Source organism: Felis catus, chromosome A1 (assembly GCF_018350175.1).
Source record: "Felis catus isolate Fca126 chromosome A1, F.catus_Fca126_mat1.0, whole genome shotgun sequence".
Classification (NCBI taxonomy): Eukaryota; Metazoa; Chordata; class Mammalia; order Carnivora; family Felidae; genus Felis; species Felis catus.
This window is the reverse complement of record NC_058368.1, coordinates 71,393,695-71,416,883: the sequence shown is the minus strand read 5'-3', so window position 1 is coordinate 71,416,883 and position 23,189 is coordinate 71,393,695. Positions and strand designations below refer to the sequence as shown.

Sequence of the window (23,189 nt, the reverse complement as noted above, 5' to 3'; positions counted from 1 at the left end):
AAAGGACTTTGAATTCTAAAAGCAAAAGATAGTATTAAATGCTTCCTTGAATTGTTTCACTCATTGAAAAAGCATTTTCAGATGTTGATTGCTTCATTATCTGATTAATATAGTTATAATACAAAAGTTTTGGACTGAAAGCTTAGGAGTAAATTCCATAATTAAAATTATGAATGAAAGCTTTGCAATTTAAATTTCAATCACTACTTTCATGTAATCATAAGGTTTATCAGAAAATAAACTTGCAAAAAAAATTAAGTTAATATTAACAACTAATGTGTATGCAGGGTAGGCTCTTAAAAACAAAAAGCAAAAGACAAACAACAACAGAGAAATAAATGACTGTTCGTTTCAAATGTGATCTGAAAACAAACAAAATAAAAACCCTGGTCCATGCAAACATACTGAATATTTAACAAAAGCAAGAATATTTAACGAATGCTTTGTTGCCCCTTAAACTGATTGGTGGCTATCTTGCCCGTGCACAGAAATACACAGAACTTAAACAAACTCAGTCTTTTAAAACTATTTTGCATTGCGTCAAAACTGCCCCCTCTTTTGCCTGGTTTGATTCTCTATTACATAAGCAAACACATCACATGGGTTATGAAGCCCTAACTTGCTCTTGCTGTTTAGTTTTCCCTGGTCCCATGTCTCGGGACACAACCACCATGCTTTCTGTGAACATCATTCATTTTACCTCAGCATACACCCGACATTCAACTGCCCAGCCGTTGATGGGAATATCAGCTTGTTTGTGCCTGAGAGGGTAACCCTTGGCAACACGGATCATTTCTTGGACTAGGTCCAGGCCAGTAATGCATTCTGTGACAGGATGCTCCACCTGCAAGGCCAATATCTGCCAGTCAATAGGTGTAGGAAAAGGGGAATAAACAGAATAGGCAAGAACAATTTCAGCAGTTCCTGGACAAAATGGGGTTAATTATACATAACATTTAATCATTTTTAACTAAAAAACCGAGAGAATAAAATTAAACAAGCACAATCTAATACAAAGCATGATTTACAAAAAGAAAAAAACCCCAATGCCTAAAAAGTATTTGTAAGCTATCTGTATCACTTGTCTCAGTTTTTAATTAGATGTCGTCCAGCAATGCTTCCCACTTTCAATTCTGAAACTAATTCTTATCTGAAAATTACATATTTAGCTGCAATCCTCGGTATGGCTGGTAATCAACTATTCTGCTACACTTAGCATGGCATCCACAGAGGCAGCTTATGATTTTCCAAAGCACTAAGCTAGCCTGGTCTCACTCACTCTCATGCTTTCACTAACCTGTCCTGACAAGCAACCAGATTAGCGTACTCTTACATCAATGCAGTGTAGCAGAAAGGAGCAGATGGATCCTGCAGGTTGTTTTCCCTTCAGACTTACATGGGGAGTGCTTAGCATGCACAATAGCAAAACTGAGCCAGTGAAATCACTCTGCTTTTTCAGCAAATTGCCGATAACTACTTTGGATGATGCTGTCATGGGGATCCCTGGCCTTCCACACTCACACATGGGATACACATGTACAAAAACATGCACTGACATAGAGGGATGCTAACAGGGATACACATCATTATGAATTTGCTTGATTGCTCGCAAGTTCCTAAATTTAACGAAGCTACAAAAAAGCCACTTACGGCACTGATAAGGAGCAAATGATAGGTCTCTCATCAAAAACCTTGAAGAAGTTTTAAAAATTTAAAACTTTATCCACATCTGTTAGTTTAAATACCAATTTCTTTCCTCATAAAAACTAAAGCATGTTCCAAATGCACCTCTTAATAGTTTCTTTTTCATGACATGTCCAATTTCATAAACTCTGACACGGGAAAAGGTCAATGAACAAACGAATTGTCTTCCCATCTTCAACTACACTAATTGAAGGACAGGACTTAGTCATTATAATAATCTCGAAGCTTATCATAAGCAGACAATGCCATGGTCTTAAAAAAAAAAAAAGAAAAAAGCTTTGTAAAAATAAACAGATGGCATCCATAATTAGCTCTGTGTGTGTTATGAGTTTGTTTACAGTTTCAACAACATTTTAAGACATTTTGACATAATTTTAATGACAAATCATCACTAAAATAAGCATCTACCCTTTGCAAAATGAACGTGACACTAAATAAAGATCTTATTAGATAGTTCAAAAATTAAATTTTTCAAAGCAAATTATGGTTTTTTGAGAAACAAGATTCTATATGATAAATATAACAAGAAAGGAACAGTGTAAAGCCCCTCTATCACTGCTAGAAACAAATCTGAATGGGAAGGCATCTTATCACTCTATTCAAAGTGAGCCTACTATGTGCCAAGGGCTTTATGTCAATACTATTCATACACCTCCATAGGTGAGAAAACAATTTTAAAAGTGAATGACTTAATTTCCTCCTCTGGCTAGTGCCCAGAAAATATACTAGGCAAATCAATATATATTGAATGAATAAGTGAGCAGCAAATCCAGAGACACATCTACAGCAAATGGTAGAGGCAGCACTGGCATTCAGGTCACTCCAGAGATGGTATGACGGTCCTATTCTCCTCATATAAAAATGCATATAAAAACATGTAGTAAACTGGGGCGCTTGGCTGGCTCAGTCAGGGGAGCATGTGACTCTTAATCTCAGGGTCGTGAGTTCAAGCCCCACATTGGGTGTAGAGATTACTTAAAAAAAAAAAAACTTAAAAAAATGTAGTAAACATAAACAGCTGCATAATTAGGTGCTGTTGTCTTCTATAAAACACAGTATTATTAAAGTTTAAAGACCCAAATTCATTATAAGGCTCTGTTTACCTTAGAAGATTTTCTGTAACTGTCTAAGAGAAAAGTATGTAAGACCCATATTAAATGAAATCCAAAAATGGACCCACTTGACACTAACTTAGAATTATAGAACAGAAACAACACATTTTTCAATCTCAATTAGTGAGCTACAATCATATCAAAATAAAATAATTAAGTAGGTAACTAGAATAACAACTAGATGCACAGGCAAAATCATTACGTGCAGAACTTAAAAAACGTACCCACTTAGGTTCAAGTATTGTTAAAGAAATATTTCTAAATACATTTGAATATAACTCTGAAGTTATTCAACTGGATGTGTGAAACATTTCCGTTAGAGCCTGCCTTAGTATCACCAGGAATCTTGTAGGCATAACATTGCTTCAATAACCATGTATAGCCCCATTTCTGAGAACTTGGAAACAGGTTCCCCTCTGCAAGTCAAACTCCATACTTAAGAGATCAGAACAGAGATATACAAAGAGACGAAACAGTTCCCAGGCCAAAATATAATTCAATAGAAGTTTTAAAAATATGTTTTAAAAGGGGGGAAAAAAGGGCAGGGAGCGAGGATCAATGGAAAGTGAAGGCAGCTAACTGGAACGAAAGGTTATTCAAAGAGAGACTCAAAGACTGGTGTCTGGTAGGCCAACAATTTTGTCTTGTCCCACCAGAAGAAAAATCTACATAAGTTTAATGCCAATAAACATATATTCAGAGGACTATTATGTGGAAGGGGGGAAAAAAACCCACAAGGTTTCTATGTCACTTCTATTCAGAAAACAGTGATTTCACCTAAGTTAAATATGTTCTTCTTCTTTTTTTTTTTTTTTTTTTAAGACTCCTCAGACTCATTAATCTGTCAGTATGCTTTGGGATTCTCAAGAGGAGGGTATTATACAGCACTTATTCACCCACACACCTGCTTTTGGACGATATCCTATGGGTTGAGAAATCCATGGAACACACTTTTAGAAACCATGCCTTAAATATTCAAAATACAAAAATGAATTCCCTTATTGTGACAAAAAAATTTTCGAGAACCTGGCTTCACACATAATTTTTCTACCCAGTAGAAAGGGTGCTAGTTCCAAGAAGTATATGAATAAGGATACACTAAATAGTATGATTCTGCATTTGAAGATTAATACACTGACATTCTAGTATATAAATCTCATGGTTTAGTCAACAAAAGACCTAAACTACTCCCACCACAAAAAAATTACACATTAGTAAAAAAAAAAAAAAAAAAAAAAAAGCCCAAAACAAGTCAGAATTCCTGAATCCTTGAAGACAAATTTGTGATTGGGATTAGTGAGAGAATGTGCACTCTGCAGGGTCTGTTAGTAGCTGATAAATCAGTTTGTACTGGCAATGCCCCTATCTCTCCATGAATGTTTTGTTCAAATAGGTGCAAACAGCTACAATCATGAAATGTCATACTATGGAACACACAATCGTGCTAGAGTGAGTCTATATAGTTCTATATGCCTACACCAGATGATTGCAAACATCCAGCTTTTTATAAATCCATTTGCTATTTTCATTTAGTTTTGTCTTCTTGATCACCAGCAAGCTGTCACTAATATCCGTGTTTGTGTATAGACCTCTTGCCACTCTGTTTTCAAATGTATTTGTTCCTTTAAATGTATTTCCCCCCAAAAAATAAATAACTGAGCTTATCAAATCCAACAGTGAGATAAATCTGATTTTGCTTCACCTCTGAGTTCTTAATGCATCAAACTTCAACACTAACGAACTTAGAAAAACAAGTCTTTCCAGCATTGGGTCTGCCATCGCAATCTTTAACCTCATTTCTCATTAAATACAAACAGTGAAGTATCTAAAACTAGTGAGTGAAAGTATCATGAAACATTTCCAGTACTAAAGTAACTCCCAATAAAACACCTTACTGATGACGAAGGGAAAAGTAGTAACTCTACAGTAAAGAAATGTAAGAGACATCAGTTAACCAAGTCAACCTCAGCAGTAACGGGATAAACAGACCTCGCAGGTCTCCTAAGTGGTGGTCAGAGGAGGACAGTACATTTTCTGTATACTTGACAAGATACAGAGCCTCAATATAATCATCAGAAAGCAGACAGATGCAACATGAGGGATGTTCTATAAAATAAAGAGCCTGTGCTCATGAAAAAATGTAAAGATCATAGTTGGAAAAAAAAAAAGACTAACAAACTGTTCTAGATGGAGAAAAAGAGGTATGACAAGTAAATGTAATGTAGGGTCCAGAAAATGGGTTTCTTTTACCCTGAAAGACTTTAGTGGAACAACCAGTAAAATCTGAATATGATCCGTAGATTAGATAATAAATAATATGTAAATGTTAATATCCCGATTTTTATAATGGCACTGTGGTAATGTAAAATAATTTTCTTGGGGTGCCTGGATGGTATCTGACTCTTGACTTTGGCTCAGGTCATGATCCCAGGGTCATGGGATCAAGTGCAGCATTGAGCTCTGAGCTGAGCATGGAGCCTGTTTAAGATTCTCTTTCTCCCTCTCTCCTTCCCTCCCTCCGCCCCTTCCCCCACCCCATCACTCAAAAAGGAGGAGGAGGAGGAGGAGGGAGGGAGAGAAAGAAAAGAAAAGAAAGGAAAAGAAAGGAAAAGAAAGGAAAAGAAAGGAAAAGAAAGGAAAAGAAAGAAAGAAAGAAAGAAAGAAAGAAAGAAAGAAAGAAAGAAAGAAAGAACGAACCTTCTTGTTTTAGGAAATACAGACATATTTAGAAGTAAAGGGATACCAGGCCTGCAATTTACCCTTAAATGTTCCAGGCAAAGAAGACATAGAGAGAGAGACATAAAGCAAATGTAAATGTTAGTGAAAGGTGTTCAGAACATCTTTGTGACATTTTGCAATTTTTCTGTACATCTGAAAGAATTTCACATAAAATTAATACAAATTAAAGCAACATCACTAAAGTTTGTTTTATATAATAAAATATTATTAAAATAAAGATATCTGACTTGATCAACATTTTATCTTCAATCAAACATAAAGATATCTTGGGTGGCTCAGTTTGTTAAGCATCCAACTCTTGATCTCAGCTCAGGTCATGATCTCACAGTTTGTGGGTTCAAGCTCCGCATCGGGCTCTGTGCTGGCAGTGCAGAGCCTGCTTGGGATTCATTCATTCATTCATTCATTCTCTCTCTCTCTGTGTCTCTCTCTCTCTCTCTCTCTCTCTCTCTCTCTCTCTGCCCCTCCCCTGCTTGTGTTCTCTCTCAAATAAATAAACATTAAAATAATAATAAAGATATCTGCCTTAGTCAACATTTTCTCTTTAATCAAAATCCACCGTGTTAAATAATCAATAGTAGATAATTTGTTCAATAGGTTTTCTCTGACTTAAACTTTTAAATATTTTGTGTTATTTGCCTAACAATTCCTAAGATTTAAAGAATAGGTAATGAAGTAACAGGCAAGTTTTCCTCAAGAAGAGCAAAATACAGGCAATTCTAATTATACACTTAAGTTAACCTCAAATGAAAATTAACACTGAGGGAAGTTCAAAAGAGAAAAAAGTCACAGAAAGTATAGAGAAGTCAGAACAAAGAAGTATGTGTTAACTTGGCCATGAGAGAGAAGGAGGGTTATGAAAAGTATTCAAAATTCCTTAAATGAAGAAGTATTTGGTTGTAATTGTCAACTGGTAAATGGTGGCCCAATTGCCTAGTCAAGGCAGAAGGTGTCCCCAAAGATGACCCAACCAACATACCTAACTAACATGTAATAGCACTGAAATTTACAAAATCCCACCATATGCATGAACCTGTTCCTTAATACTCCACTCTCATTTTATAGAGAAGGCATATGAGTTACAAAGAAGAGGTATTTGGTGAGTGAACATTAAGAGTAATAATCAGGGGTGCCTGGGTGACTCAGTCAGTTAAGTGTCTGACTTCAGCTCAGGCCATGATCTCACAATCTTGTGAGCTCGAGTCTGGTGTCAGGCTCTGTGCTGACAGCTCAGAGCCTGGAGCCTGCTTCAGATTCAGCCTGTCTCTGTCTGTCTGTCTGTCTGTCTGTCTGTCTCTCTCTCTCTCCCCCTCCCTCCCTCCCTCCCTCTCCCTCTCTCTCTCTGCCCTTCCCCTGATCATGCGCTCTCTCTCAGGAAAAAACAAATAAAAAATAAAAATAAAATTTTAATTAAAAAAAGAATAATATTCAAATAACGTTTTTTATAATTTTGCAAAATTAACGTGATTTTACGAAACATCTTTATTAAATGCATCAAGTCTTGGGGCACCTGGGTGGCTCAGTCAGTTAAGCACCTGACAGGCTCAGGTCATGATCTTGCAGCTCATGGGTTCTGGCCTTGCATCAGGCTCTGTACAGGCTCTGTCTCCAGCTCTCTCTGTCCCTCCCCTGCTCACAGACTGTCTCTCTCTCTAATATAAACATTAAAAAAAGAAAAAAGAAAAAGAAAAAATAAATAAATACATCAAATCTAACCCAACAAATGTTACAAGACTTGGTTTGGGAACGCTCTCTTTGGTAAGCAGAACCTGTTTGATTCAACTCAACAGAGTAGTTTAGGTGTAACTACCTGTTGAATTATGAGGAAATTGCCCTGTTATATAAAACTGAGTTTCAAAATGGTATTTGGCATAACAGATCCCTGTTCGGTTTGTTATTATTCCAGCCTGAAAGTATAACAGATGCCATTATTTTTGGTTGTGCTCTTTCGGTTCAGAGAGCTTCTTTGTCCAGAACAGAACCTAGCATACATCTATTAAAATTCTGATGCTCTACCTTCTGAGAATACAGGATTTCAAAATAAAGATCTAAAGTTAATACATTTTGATCCACAGCACTCAAAGATAAAAAGCACATTGGGAAATGGGCCCCAACATAGGATTCCTGTAAACTCACCTTGAAAATAATGGCTATATTCAAGTGTGGCAGTAAAAACTGAAGAGATTCTATTATAGAGCTTCCCCGAGCTTCCCAACACAAATAGCTAGATGAAGAAAGGATAACGGCTTTATGTTATGGGCTGAACTGTGTCCCCCCTCTTCCCCCATTTCATATGTTTAAGCCCTAACCCCTCAGTACCTCAGAATATGACTGTATTTGGAGACAGGGTCTTCAAAGAGGCAATTAACTTAAAATGAGGTCATTAGGGTGGGCCCTAATCCCACATGACTAATGTCCTTAAAAGAAGAGATTAGGGGGGAGCCTGGGTGAGTCAGTGGGTTAAGTGTCCGACTCCAGCTCAGGTCATGATCTTGCTGTCTGTGGGTTCAAGCCCCACGTCGGGCTCTGTGCTGACAGCTCAGAGCCTGGAGCCTGCTTCAGATTCTGTGTCTCCCTCGCTCTCTGCCCCTCCCATGCTTGCGCTCTGTCTCTGTCTCTCAACAATAAACATTAAAAAAAAATTTTTTTAATGTTCTTTTTTTGAAAAAAAGAAGAAGAAGAAATTAGGACACGAACACACAGCACAGAAGACAGACCATGTGAAGACACAGAGACAAGACGGCCATCTGCAGGCCACAGAGAGAGGCCACCAGAAGAAACCAACACTGTGAATATCTTCATTTTAGACTTCTAGCCAGAACTATGAGAAAATAAATTTCTGCTGGTTATGCTAAGTGAAATAAGTCAGGCAGAGAAAGACAGATACCATATGTTTTCACTCATATGTGGATCCTGAGAAACTTAACAGAAGACCAGGGGGTAGGGGAAGGGGGAAAGGGGAAGGGGGAAAAAGTTACAGAGAGGGAAGGAGGCAAACCATAAGACACTCTTAAATACTGAGAACAAACTGAGGGTTGATGGGGGTGGGGGAGACGGGAAGCGGGTGACGGGCATTGAGGAGGGCACCTGTTGGGATGAGCACTGGGTGTTGTATGGTGTTGTCAAAACCAATTTGACAATAAATTATACATTAAAAAAAAAATTTCTTCTGGTTAGGCCACCCTGTCTATGGCACGTTGTTACAGCAGCTCTAGGAAACTAACACAGGAACAAATTTGAAAAATTAAAATCTAGGTAAGAGTCCAGAACTCAAAGACACCAGAATAGTCTTTCAATAGTAGACACCACAGTATGCTTTCAAACAAAAACCTAAGTGAAGGTATCTGACCTATTCACATCTGAGTAATAGAAACTTCTTTCCTTCAACTTTCTAATAAGACTCAATAAATATAAAGGGAAAATATAGCATAGACTACACTGTATTCTCAGTTTCATATGAGACTGGCTTCAAATATTCCAGAACACTCCAGTTCTGGCTTACTCTAAGCCAGTCTGTGAACCTTGGCCTGACTTTAAAAATAATCAAAAAGGTCAACTTCTGCCCATATCTAAAATGTCCCTTCTGGCAAAAATGTAATTTTACAAATTAGTCACAAATCCATTTTCCCTATTAATTTATCCTAATTGCATCGATTATTCTTTCAATCAACACTCTAACTTCAAACAAGACCGAACTCTTTTAGTATGGACAATCCTGAATATTTTTAAAATCCAAAACTGCTCTGAAATTAGAATATGGTATTTGTCAGTTACAGTCAATTCTTAGAAATCAGAATTTGGATTGCAATAATTCTTAATTTTTAAATAAGTGAAATAACAAAGAGGAAAAATCAATTTAGAGTTTCTAAAATCCTTCTGCAATATAAAGATACCACATGGTGCAGAATTATCTGATGGGAGGTGGGGGTGTCTCGTCTCCATAGAATCTCATCAATTCCACTTCACTTTCTCTTCCATCCCATTGTGAAAGTAGATTCTGATTTCACTGTGGCAATCACATATGAGCAACTGACTAAAATCTAACAAAAGTGGGAGAATTCAGCTCTCTTTTCTTAAGGATATGGAATGGTCAGCCAGCTGACCACACCTGGGCGTTCACTACTGTAAGATATTATTCCTTTCTACTTGACAGTGTTCCAGTTCTTATAATCTTTGTAGACTACATAAAGGCTGTTTTCCCAAAGAACTAAAATCTATAAACAACCTACACTTGGAAATTAGCAATTATACACACACACGAATTTGCAAAGGTATATTCAGGGTCCTAACATTAATCTTCTAGCAAAAAGGTCTAAGCAAAAATAACATATGAATGTAACAAACACTTTTACGCATCAGCTTCATTTTTAGATTTCCAAGTCTTCTAGTCTCCTAGTCTCTTGCACAAATATCCTTATGATAAAAAGATACCTTTCAAAGTGGTTTATTGCAAGTATATTTGTTCATTTGCAACAATGTTTCTGCAGTTAACAGACAAAAGAATAATTTAAAAAGTTATTAATTTGTGGCTCAGTTTGCCATTTGAAAAAAATGACTACTGACAAGCTTTCCTAATAATGACAATAGTAATAGTAAACACGTTAACCACATTTAACAAACATAGCATGCAGAATATCATGGTGAAATTCTCAGGAAGAAGGAGTGTTTAGTCTAAATCAGGCACTTTTCTGAGCATTTTAAATGCATTAACTCATTTAATGCCCACAATCCTATAGAGCACATGCTACAGTTACTGTCCCTTTATAGATGCAGGTAATGAAGCATAATAAAGTTAAGGAACTTCCTCATAGTCCTACAACCAGGAAGGAGTAGAGCTAGGATTTACTTGCGCTAATCAGAATAGAGGATGTTTGCAATTAATGAAAACAATGAATAAAGGACTTGCCCATTAGTCAGCTATAGCTGTTATGAACCATTTTAGGGTCTAGAACCTCACTAAATTTCTCTCTAGAAAAGCATGTATCCAATTTCAGAGGGTCCACAGATTCCTCCAAAGCTGCTTAACGACATCCAGGTAACCCTGGTTAAATATTTCTGCTTTGGAAGATGGCCAAACCAGCACCGCTCCACTCCAAATCCCATGGTCTCTATTTCCCCCAGAGTCAGTGAGCAGTTCAGGATACTGCAAACAGTGATGAAGAGCAGGTGGCTGTGGTCTCCCGTGGGCTGGGGGACACCTGGAGGCCAGCTTCAGAGATCCCCAGGAAAAGATGTGAAAGAAGAGGTCAGGGAGACAGCTTGGCCTGCAGAGATCTATGCTGCCAGAAAACACAGTTGCTAAAGGCTCCAGGAGAGTCCCTGATCACTCGGCTAACAAGTCTGAGTAGTGAATGAATATTAGCTGGATTCTCCTGGAGACGAAGAGAACACGAAGAGATATATGCTCTTCCTGACCTCAGGAGTAGATAAGGCTGTGTCTTCAACCACTCGAAGGACTGCTGCCACTTTGAATATTACAACAAACAGAACTCAGTACTGAACCCAAAATCAACTACAGTAAAGCCACGGGAGGCAGCTTATCCATCAGGGACAGGCCAATCATTCAGAATAATGACTATAGACACCTAGTGAAACAGAGCAGCTGAGGAACAGGAGGAAAAAAAAAAAAAAGCAATGGGGCATTTAGAAACTTCAAGGGTAGTAACACATGCACACATACCCCCATGCTCAAGGGGAATTTCTGGGATAAAATAACTATGCAACTTAGTTGAATACTTTAAGGAAAAGATGTAGCCATTAGAACTTGAATTAGAAGCCTGGAAGAGCAACATAAATATCAAATAACAGAACACAAGAGCACCTGTCTGGCTCAGTCAGTTAAGTGTCCAACTTTGGCTCAGGTCATAATCTCATGGCTCGTGAGTTCGAGCCCCATGTTGGGCTCTGTACTGACAGCTCAGAGCCTGGAGCCTGCTTCAGATTCTGTGTCTCCCTCTGTCTCTCTGCCCCTTCCCTTCTCACACTGTCTCCCTCAAAAATAAATGTTAAAAAAATTTTTTTTTAATTAAACCCTTTAAACAAGACAAAGATATGATATAATGATACAAGGTACACAATGCAAGTAAAATGTCATAAACATATACCTACCATACATATAGATATATAGATAAATATGCAAAGTAAACATTGCTTAAAATGCAAGGACAACTTGCTGTAGAATGAATATAGATGTACACTGAAGTAGTAACAGATGAAATTACATAATGTCTGAGATTTTTGTTAAAATACTCTAAAAGGGACAAAAGCAAGGCTTATATAAAACAATATGAGCAAAGTAAACACAAAGCTAGGTTACAGATTCACGGGACTTTACCATACCACTCTTGCTCTTCTTAGGACTTCTGTATGTTTGACAATTACCATGCATAAAAGAGACAGAAAAACTGACACATGGCAGAAGAAAAAGAAGGAAGGGATGGGGGCGGGTGGGGAAGGAAAGAAATAAGAAAGAGGGAAAGAGCCAAGGAAAGAAATGCAAGAAGGTCCTGAATGCAAGAATTTTTAGAGCAGTGAAACTACTCTGCATGACACTGTAATGGTGGATACATGTCATCAAATATGTGTCAAAACCCACTGAATGTACAACACCAAGAATGAACCCTAATGTAAATTACTGGTTAATAACAATGTGTCAACACTGGTTCATGGATTGTAACAAATATACCACACTAATACAAAACATTAATAATAGGGGGAACTAAGGCTGGATGGGTAAAAGGGTATAGAGGAACTCTTTGTACTTCCTACTCATCTTTCTGTAAACCTAAAACTTCTCTAAAAGATAAAATATATTTTTATTTATTTACTTACTTATTTTTGAGAGAGAAGGTGAGGGAGGGGCAGAAAGAGAGGGAGAGCAAGAATCCCAAGCAGGCTCAAGGCTGTCAGCATGGAAACCAATACAGGGCTCAATCCCATAAACCGTGAAGGTCATGACCTGAGCCAAACACTTAACCAACTGAGCCACCCAGGCATTCCTATTTTTTTTAATTATGATGAGAAATTCTACGTATCTCTTTCTAAATCAAATAGATCCAATAAAAAAAAAAAAAAAAAAAAAAAAAGAACTCAGGCACCTGAGTGGCTCAGTTGGTCAACTTCAGCTCGGGTCATGATCTCATGGTTCATGAGTTTGAGCTCCACATCAGGCTCTGCGCTGAGAGACTGTCTCCCTTTCTCTCTGCCTCTCCCCTGCTCATGCTCTCTCTCACACACACAAAATAAATAAATACACTTAAAAAGGATTTTAAAAAATCTAGAAGAACATGAATAAATCATTAACCTTCAATAATCTTGATTATGAATAGATCATATTACCTCATCAAGTATGGACAGTCTACCACTAAAGGAATTAGAAAGTTGTTTAAAGACCTACCACTGAGAAAGATACCAATACAAATGGATTCACATCTGAGTTTTAATATTTAAGGAACACATAATGCCTATTACCTATACAATATTCTCACAGTTTCAAAAAATACATATAATATTAAGTCTGGTAAAGACAGTATTTAAAAAAGTAAAAATTCAAAATCATTATAATTAGCTCACAAAATCCAGTAAAACACCAAAAGGAAAATCATTATGTCTAATTAAAATTTATTATAGGAATATAAAGCAAAAGTATCAAAATAATTCACAACGTTAATAAAAGATAAAAGCTATTTTTCCTTATTAGTAGTAATTGGTAGACAACTAACAGTTTTGGCCACAACTAGAGACAAAGGTAAGATCTTGCAAATTTCTAGAGGGAGAATTTTTTTTTTAATTTTTTAAATATTTATTTTTGAAGGAGAGAGAGACAGAGTGTGAGCAGGGGAGGGGCAAAGAGAGTGGGAAACACAGAATCCGAAGTAGGCTCCAGCCTCTGAGTTGTCAGCACAGAGCCTGATGCGGGGCTCGAACCCACGAGCTGTGACATCATGGCCTGAGCTAAAGTCAGACACTTAACTGACTAATCCACCCAGGCGCCCCAAGAGGGAGAAAAATTTTTAAACAAATGGTCAAGAATCAGAATACATCTCGGGGCGCCTGGGTGGCGCAGTCGGTTAAGCGTCCGACTTCAGCCAGGTCACGATCTCGCGGTCCGTGAGTTCGAGCCCCACATCAGGCTCTGGGCTGATGGCTCAGAGCCTGGAGCCTGTTTCTGATTCTGTGTCTCCCTCTCTCTCTGCCCCTCCCCCGTTCATGCTCTGTCTCTCTCTGTCCCAAAAATAAATAAACGTTGAAAAAAAAAATTAAAAAAAAAAAAAAAAGAATCAGAATACATCTCAATATCAAAAGTCGAAACTAAAAGAAAGCCGAAAAAGGTCTTCAAGACGCTAACAGAAAGTTAATTCTAATCCAGAATTCTATACTCAAAATTCTAGAAAAAAACACAGGAGAAAGTCTTTGTGACCTCAGGTTAGACAAAGAATGCTCAGGTACAATACCAAAAGCACAATCCATAAATGAGGAAAAAATAGTAAACTGGGCTTTAATGGGTAAAAAACTTATGTTTCAAAAGACACCATTAAGAAAATAGAAAGACAAGCCACAAACTGGGAGAAAATACCTAGAAATTGCATATCTGTATCAAGAATGTATGAAGAATTCTTACAGGGGCAGCTGGCTGGCTCAGTTAGTGGAGTGTGCAACTCTTGATCTCAAGGTTGTGAGTTTGAGCCCCACGTTGGGTGTAGAGATAACTTAAATAAAATCTTTAAAAAAAATAATAATTCCACAGCTCAGTAATAAGATAAGCCAATTTAAAATTAGGCAAAGGATATGATTAGACACTTTACTAAAGGAGATAACATGACTGACCAATAAGCACCCAGAGATTTGATATCACTAAGCATTAGGGAATAGCAAATTAAACCCCAAAGAGATAGCATTTTGTATCCACTAGAATGGCTATCATGAAAAAGACAATTAAAAAGTACCTATTCAGAAGGATATGGAAATGTAGAGAAACTGAAACTCTTACACATTATTCATGGAAATGTAAAATGGTGCAGCCACTTTACAGCTGTCCAGACAGCTGGACAGTTTGATAATTTACCACACAACAAACAATTCCATTCTATGTATCTACCCAAGAGTAATTAAATAATTTGTCCAAACTCTTATACCTCAATCATCATAGCAGCATTATTCACAATAGCCAAAAAGTGGGCGCAATTAAAATATCCACAAACTTATAAGTAGGGAAGTAAAATATAGGATATCCACACAATGGAATACTATTCAGCAATTAAAACAGACTACTGAAACACACTACACCATAAATAAACCTCAAAAACATGCTAAGACGTCAGACACAAAAGACCATATACTGTTTGATCTCACGTATACAAAGTGTCCAGAAATATAAAATATGGAAACTACAGAAACAAAGTAAATTAACAGTTGTCTGGGAGTGGGGATGTAAAAAGGAATGACTACAGGGGCACCTGGCTAGCTCAGTCATTACAGTATCCAACTCTTGATCTTGGGGTTGTGAATTTGAGCCCCACATTGGGCGTGGAGATTACTTTAAAAAAATAAAATCTTTTAAAAAAGAAAAGAAATGGCTTCAAATGTGCACAGGTAACTTTATGGGGTGATAGAAATGTTCTATAGAATGATTCTGGCGTTAGTAGCACAACTCTGTATATTTATTTAAATTTTATTGACTTGTCTTAGTCCGTTTGGGACGCTGTAACAGAATAACATGGACTGGGTGGCTTATAAAAAACAGAAATTTATTTTTCACAGTTCTGAGGTTGGGAAGTCCAAGATCAAGGTGCCAGCCAATGCAATGTCTGATGAGAGTCACTTTCCAATTCATACATGGGAGTCTTCTTTCTCACTCTGTCCTCACATGACAGAAGGGAGAAGGTTGCTCTCTAGGGTCTCTTTTACGAGGTCACAAATTCCATTAGTGAGGCCTCCACCCTCGTAACCTAATCATCTCCCAAAAGCCTCACCTCCAAATACCATCACCTTGGGAGTTATGTTTTAACATACGAATTTTGGAGGGATACAAACATTCACTCTACTGAGTTTGTATACTTAAAATGGATGAATGTTATGATATGCACATTACACCACAATAAAAACTACTGGATTTTTTCCCCACAATAAGTTAATACAGAGTCATCTGCACTCATGCAAATTCTCATATAATTTAGGTCCTGTGCACTAGTTCTTAGGAAGCTACCTTTTAAAGACGTGTTCCAGGAAAAAAGGGAATAAACGAATGTTTACGACAAAAATCCAGGAGAAAAGAGATCCAAAAAAGGGAAGTGTAAGGAATCTTCAGGACAAAGTAGGGAAATCTCAGCTAAAAAGTCAAAATGCAAATGTAGAAGGCAACCACTCCAGACTACAGTAAGTCAAAAGGAACCAACTATTTCTACCAAAAAGTAAAACTGACAGAAAACTCAATGTGCTTGCAAATACTTAAACATGGGACAAGTTTTTGGATAAATAAGTGATAGGCACACAGAAAACTAAGCAAACAAAGACAATTTTTAACAGTAAAGAAAAACTGGTGCAGGAAAGTGAAAGTAATCTTAGGTGACAACAGGACTGCTGTGAACAGTGTTCACACTGTGGTCATAATAAAATCCCAAACACTGAGCTAACCCAAATCATGACATAGTAGACTAGAAAGATGGGAAATGTGCATTTGTGCAGAGGGGGTGGGCAAAGTGAGATGCTGACAGAAGAAAATGGAAAATCAAGAAAGTCCTGTGTACATGTAGTGATTAAAAAGATATAAAAAATATTAAAAGAATCAGCTAAATTAATTCAAATTGGTCAGAGCCATCAATACAAGGCTCCCTTGTGAGGGAGGGGCAATAACTGTCCCTAAACAAAAGCAAAGGACAAGCAAGAGCTTTCCTCCTGCTCTTCCTTCCCTAGCAGCACTGGCTGTTCCCTCCCTACAGCTGTAGTTCCCCACACAGATCGGTTTAAAGAGCCTTCTCTCTTCCAAGTGATTTCTCATCTCTCCTTTCTCTATTTCCTTTTCCTCTTTCTTTCTTCCTTTCTTTCTTTCTGTTTTCTTAGTGAATTTTGGTAGTTACTCAAGGGTTGGTATTGGATCAAAAGTCCAGTAACATGCTAATTCAGCTATCTCAAACCCCAGAATTTTATACCCAGGTGAAAGGAAATTTTTCAGTTATAAAGACAACCTTACCACCCATCTAAGAACTCAGAAAATACACCATGGATACCTCTCAAAAATAAGTTCTGTTAAAAGAAAGAAAAAGAAGAACATATAACCATAAGATGAATCAAAATGAAGAACTGATTAATCATGAGGCTATGGAAAGATGCTGCTGGTGACCATAAAAACAAGTTAAAATACAAAAAGGGAAGACACTAGGAGAGTTCTGCTACAGAAATGTTACAGTAATATAAAACTAATAATAAAAATAGCAAAAATGAAGAGTTAGGGGGAAAAGACAGCAGAATTAAATATAAATATGCCAATTTCCATTCATTTTTGTAAAAGGGAAACAATATATTCTTTCAAATTAAAGTATGAAGAAATATGATGACAAAAACATAAATGGTTTTAATAACCATTTTTCTTATTAAGAACATCTTTTAAGGACTTAATATCTCTGGAAAATTAGAAACATTTATCTAATAGTTCAGCTATTTCATCATTTTAATCTTTTTCTTTGGTTAAATATAAACGAAATAAGCGAATTCTAAAACATCAAATAAAAAAATAAGAGTAATGAGAAAGGAACAGTCCTGCTGGATATTGTGTTATAACACAGAGATATAACATCCCAAACCGTGTGGTACTAACACATGATTAAACAGAAAGGTTAAAAAAGAAAACAGATCTACACACATATGAGAATTCATGATAAAATTAAGGTGACTTCCAATTACTACATTAAAGAAAAATTATTCAAAGATGGTTGTGACAATCAGGTAGCCATGTTTTAAATAGATAAAATCAAATTCCAGATAAAGTGAAAACTTCACCAGGAAAGATGAAGTAAGTACTAAAAGAAAACATGTAAGAAAAATATTTAATTTATGAATGAGTAGGAAAAGCCTAAGTATGTTGTAACACCAAAAATAAGAGATTTAAAATGCAAGTGTAAGACTTAAAACAAAAAATATCTATATAGGAAGAAAAAACAATATACCAAGTCAAAGAGGCAAGAGGTGAAGAAGGAAAAATAACAAATCACACCTGTCTTGTTTTGTTTTAATCCACATTTATTTGGTAATCTTGCCAAGAAACAAATGGTTTGTAGATGGGAGAAGAAACCAATTATTTACTCATAGAACATGTTAGTACTATTCCCCACATCTCAATTCCATATAAGGCAATGTGATAAAGGCCTTATTTCCCTACGCATGCAGAAGAGTAAGAAGCACAGGAGAGGAACCCCAAAACTATTAAACTCAGGGCTTATGTAAGAGTTGCTGCCATATCTGCCCTTCCTTGACCCTGAGGAGAGCGAGCCAACCTGGCTCTAATGTACACCTATCTTTCTGAGGGAAGGGGAAATTCAAATGGCTCTGAGGAAAAATAAGACTCTCTCCAGTTCTGTCTTAAAGTCACTATCCTTCAATCTAGGCACGAACGGTCTTTCTTTGACTAGAAAGCCCTCACTCTAGGGGAGCTCCTGGGTGGCTCAGTCGGTTGAGTGTCTGACTCGGTTTTGGCTCAGGTCACGATCTCACAGTTTGTGGGTTTGAGCCCCGCATTCGGCTCTGTGCTGACAGTGAGGAGCCTACTTGGGATTCTCTCTCTCCCCCTCTCTATGCCTCTCTAACAAAATAAATAAGTAAACTTAAAAAAAAAAAAGGCAAGCCCTCACTCTATAGAAAGGTGAAAAATATTCACAGAGCATTGCTTCCTCTTAATATCACAAATGCCGGGGCGCCTGGGTGGCTCAGTCGGTTGAGCAGCCAACCTCGGCTCAGGTCATGATCTCGCAGTCCGTGAGTTCAAGCCCCGCATCAGGCTCTGTGCTGACAGCTCAGAGCCTGGAGCCTGTTTCAGATTCTGTGTCTCCCTCTCTCTGACCTTCTCCCGTTCATGCTCTCTGTGTCTCAAAAAAGATAAAATAAAACGTTAAAAAAAAATTTTAAAAAAATATCACAAATGCCTATTGCCTAAAAAAAATAAAAGACACCTACAATAACAAAAGGCTAAGGATCTAATAGTCAATTCAAAGAAAAGGGAATGTGAATCAGTCTATGAAGAAAAATTCAACCTCACTCATAAGAAGGAAAATGAAAATGAGATGCTATTTTTCACTATTAGACAAAGGCAGAAAGTCAAAGATCCTTTTGGTCAGGGAATAAAGAAATAAGCTCTCCTATAAAAGACACCAATAATACTTAACTAAATTACTAAAGCTCACATTTCCCCAGCAATTCTACTTCCACATGTGCAAAATGATGATGTACAGGATCATTCATAATCGCAATATTTGTGATAGCAAAATCCTGGAAAAACTGCCAACAGGAAACTGGTGAAATTCTAGGACTGTACAGCTACAACTAAATGTTAAAAATCATAAAAAAAGAAGATAATGCTTTAAGTTAGATATGGAACACTACCAAAGATGCATTGTAAACAGATGTAAAACAAAGGATGCCTCCAGAGGAAAATTAAATGGTTGAGATAAAAATGTGGTATGGAGAGTTATTTTTCCAATGTATACTCTTTTGAACCATTTGGAATTTTTTTAAACCAAATATTGCCAATTCTTAGTTTTATCATTAAGATACAAAACTAAAACTATTCAAGCAGAATTACATACAATTTCGTTAATTAAAATGGCATTTTAACAAAATCACCTTTTTCGGTCTTCCGTAAGGAGAGAAGGAAACATCTATACAGGTATGTGTGTGTGAGTAGATGTATATGTGAGCTTCTACTACAGGAAATGAGGCATTTCAAGCAAAAGGAATGACATGATAAAGGTACACAGAGGTCACACTGAATAGCACACTTGGGAAAGAAAGGACTCTCTCCTAACTAGTATATCAAGAATAACAGTGGCAGGAAAGAACACTCTGAGGGAAGGTGGAGGATACAGAAAAAAGGAACCGTAACGGGGAAGCATTTGAATTTTTTCATTAAGCAACAGAAAACTAATGACTGTGAAAACAATCAAACATATACAAGGACAGCATAGATAATTCTGACATATAAATTCTGACCAGACTGAGAACAAAGCCAGTCAACTGAACCAAGCATTCACGCACCAAAACTGGTGACTTTCTCAGTGTCGCACCTCTTTAAGGAGAAACTGTATTTGTATTTCAAATTTCGCTCCCCCCCCAAAAAAAAAAAAAAAAAATCAAGCAATGTGATGCTACTCACATTTCTGTTAACCAGAAAAAAGCGTGTTAAGTTCTGAAGCTGGAAAAAGTGATAACCCAATCAAGATATTTCAAGGAAGAAAACAAAACAAAACAAAAAAAAAAGAACACAGAAAATTATAGCCCTCCAGGCTCAAAATGAAACACTAATTAGAGATAACATGTATCTTAGAAGATAAAGAATTTGGTGAATGTGCCTTAAGTACTATAATTTAAGGTTAGTAAAGAAATTTGAAAGAGAAAATCTATTACAAGAACATTTGAATTGTTTAAATATCAGAAAGAAGTCTCTGAAATATGTAAGAATGGCTTTCTGAATACGATGAAATTCAAGGTTCTTTTTTCATGTTCCCATTCAGTTACAGCTTCCACCAAGAAATATCTCAACACACGTGCTTCTAGAAAATCAAAATTAATTTGTCTGATAACTGATAGGATTACAGTCACTGGAAGTCAACACACATAAAAAAATAATAAAACATTAAATGGGAAAGACAAATGGATGAAAGTGTGATATTAAATAGCATAAAATTAGGTACTATCAGATATAATAAGATAAAACTTGTCACAAAACTAATTTTTTAAATTCATTTATAATTTTTTTCTGGGAGTACAGAACAGAACTTGCTGACAAGCTATCTAAGACATAAACTGTAAACGTAAGTAGTTAATGACTTTGATCAACTGCATAATACCAACTTTCAGAGTCTTATACCAAAACAACCATGGGGGGGCCAACTTGGAAAAACTTTCGGATTGAGATAAATGAGCCAGGAACAAATAAAATGCGTGCGCGCGCGCGCGCGCACACACACACACACACACACACACACACACACACACAGGAATAAAGTGTCCTGAAGACAACACTTGTTATTAATTTTGTAAATTCTGATAATTACCCTAAACAATCTAGTAGCTCTTGCGTCTGGAATAAAATACAAATGTCTTGTAGTCACTTTAAATTCCCTTCAGAAATCATATTACAAACTAGTATTCCCATCATGATATGATAAAGTCTCCATTTTAATAAAAAACGTGATTTCCCAGCTAATTATCTAATTAGACATACTTTGTTACAAAGACATTATTTTTAATCAAAATCAAATTAATCTCCAAAACGCAAAATTCTGTCACTCTTAAAGATATTCACGCCAATAAACTACAGGCTAAAAAAGTGATTTCAAACACAAGTATCTTAAGTTTTAAGCAACAACTGCTAAGGTAAATACTTACACAAACTCAACAAATATTTACAACATTGGTCTGAAACGCATCTAGATACCATAAATTCTGCCATAATAAATGAAATCCAATCCCACAGTGTAATCTTATCATGTTGAAAAAAGAAGCAAGGTATAAAAAGTTACATATCACATGATCCTGGCTGATTCAGTCGGGATTCAGTCAGAATAGGAAATAGCTCTAGAAGGATGGAGAAGGGATCCTTAGAAGGGGAAGAAGTTGGGCAGGGGGTGTAAGAAGCTGGCATTTTGGTTCTTCAAGATCCACTTGATGCTTCCATGGGTTTTTGCTATAGTAATTTTTCAACTTTAAATTTGTGTTTTATGTACTTTTCTGAATGTGTATTTTAGTTTACAGCTTAAATAAAAGAAAAAGGGGAAGAAGGAATAAAAGCCACCAGTCCTCCTAGACCTTGACTAGAACAGAGGAAGTATGTCCCTAATGTCAAGAATTCCACTGGGAATGCAAGCTGGTGCAGTCACTCTGGAAAATAGTATGGAGGTTCCTTAAAAAACTAAAAATAGAACTACCCTACGACCCAGCAATTGCACTACTAGGCATTTACCTAAGGGATACAGGTGTGCCATTTCGAAGGGACACATGCACCCCCATGTTTACAGCAGCACTATCAACAATAGCCAAAGTATGGAAAGAGCCCAAATGTCCATCGATGGATGAATGGATAAAGAAGATGCAGTATACGTGTGTGTGTGTGTGTGTACACACACACACACATATATACAATGGAGTACTACTCGGCAATCAAAAAGAATGAAATCTTGCCATTTGCAACTATGTGGATGGAACTGGGAGAGTATTATACTAAGTGAAATTAGTCAATCAGAGAAAGACAAAAATCATATGACTTCACTCATATGAGGACTTTAAGAGACAAAACAGATGAACATAAGGGAAGGGAAACAAAAATAATATAAAAACAGGGAGGGGGACAAAACAGAAGAGACTCATGGAGAACAAACTGAGGGTTACGGGAGGGGTTGTAGGAGGGGGGCTGGGCTAAATGGGTAAGGGGCACTAAGGAATCTGCTCCTGAAACCATTGTTGCACTATATGCTAACTAATTTGGATGTAAATTTTAAAAAATAAAAAATAAAACAAGTTAAAAGAAAAAAAAGAAAAGGAAAAAAAAAAAAAAAAAAGAGTTCCAGGGTGGCAGCCTGACTTCTCAACCTCATCATGGTGGCAGTTCCTCTAGAAGCCAGGCTGGTTGGTCTAGTTCTGAGAGCCATTCCTGAAAGTTACTCTAGGGACCCTTCCTCCCTCCATCTCTTCCAAAGATTTGTAAGCACTTAATCCCTTTCTGTTTATCACACCCACAGCAGTTCTCTCAACAGCACATGAACCCTGACTAATACAGGTCATCAAGAGAGGTTAGGGGAAAAAAACCCAAGTGAAATTTCCAATATGGAGTATTAACGGTAACAAAGCAGAAGGCCTAGACACTGACCATTAAATTACCCTGTTAGTTATCTGTCATTCCCAACACATGTCTTAGCACAAGCATAAACATGAAATCTTTAGGACTTTATGAAGTTGACTTGTAAGTTTCATGAAAACAAAAATGGGTGGGAGAAGAGGGTCAAGTATAGAGGCATGGTGAGGAATGAAAAACAGTTACCTGGAGTCTCGTATTCATTTCCAAAAAATAAAAATTCTTCTTTGAGTCCACAAGGAATTCTACGGTTCCAGCAGAGGAATATTTTACTGCTTTGGCGAGAGCTACGGCTTGTTCTCCCATCGCTCTTCGAGTCTCAGAATCCAGAAAAATGCTGACAATACAGAAAGATTAATCAACATTTTGAACAAAAGTAATCTTTTGTGTGCACCGTATAAAAATTTTCTTAGAGTTTACTCAGGTATGATCTCTATCAATTTAAGATTTTATATTATATGCTTTACAAGTGTTTATAACATGTGCTTTTTGTGTTATTAAGCCTAACATGTTTAAATAAGTCAGCTTCAGATTTTTCATAAAACTAATATTTGAACTTTCCACATTATGCTGCAACT

General features: G+C 36.8%; 1 protein-coding gene across 14 annotated transcripts in view; it reads right to left on the bottom strand.

The window, feature by feature from the left end:
* PCCA (propionyl-CoA carboxylase subunit alpha) overlaps positions 1-23,189 on the bottom strand; it is a 415,541-nt gene that overhangs the window by 219,122 nt on the left and 173,230 nt on the right. For all 14 annotated transcript variants that reach the window (XM_003980503.5, XM_003980505.5, XM_003980504.5 and 11 more), the window contains 2 exons: positions 22,798-22,948; positions 701-844 (listed from right to left, as the gene is read on the bottom strand). In XM_003980503.5, coding sequence (XP_003980552.3) covers positions 701-844; positions 22,798-22,948 — 295 coding nt within the window. The remainder of the gene's footprint in view (positions 1-700; positions 845-22,797; positions 22,949-23,189) is intronic.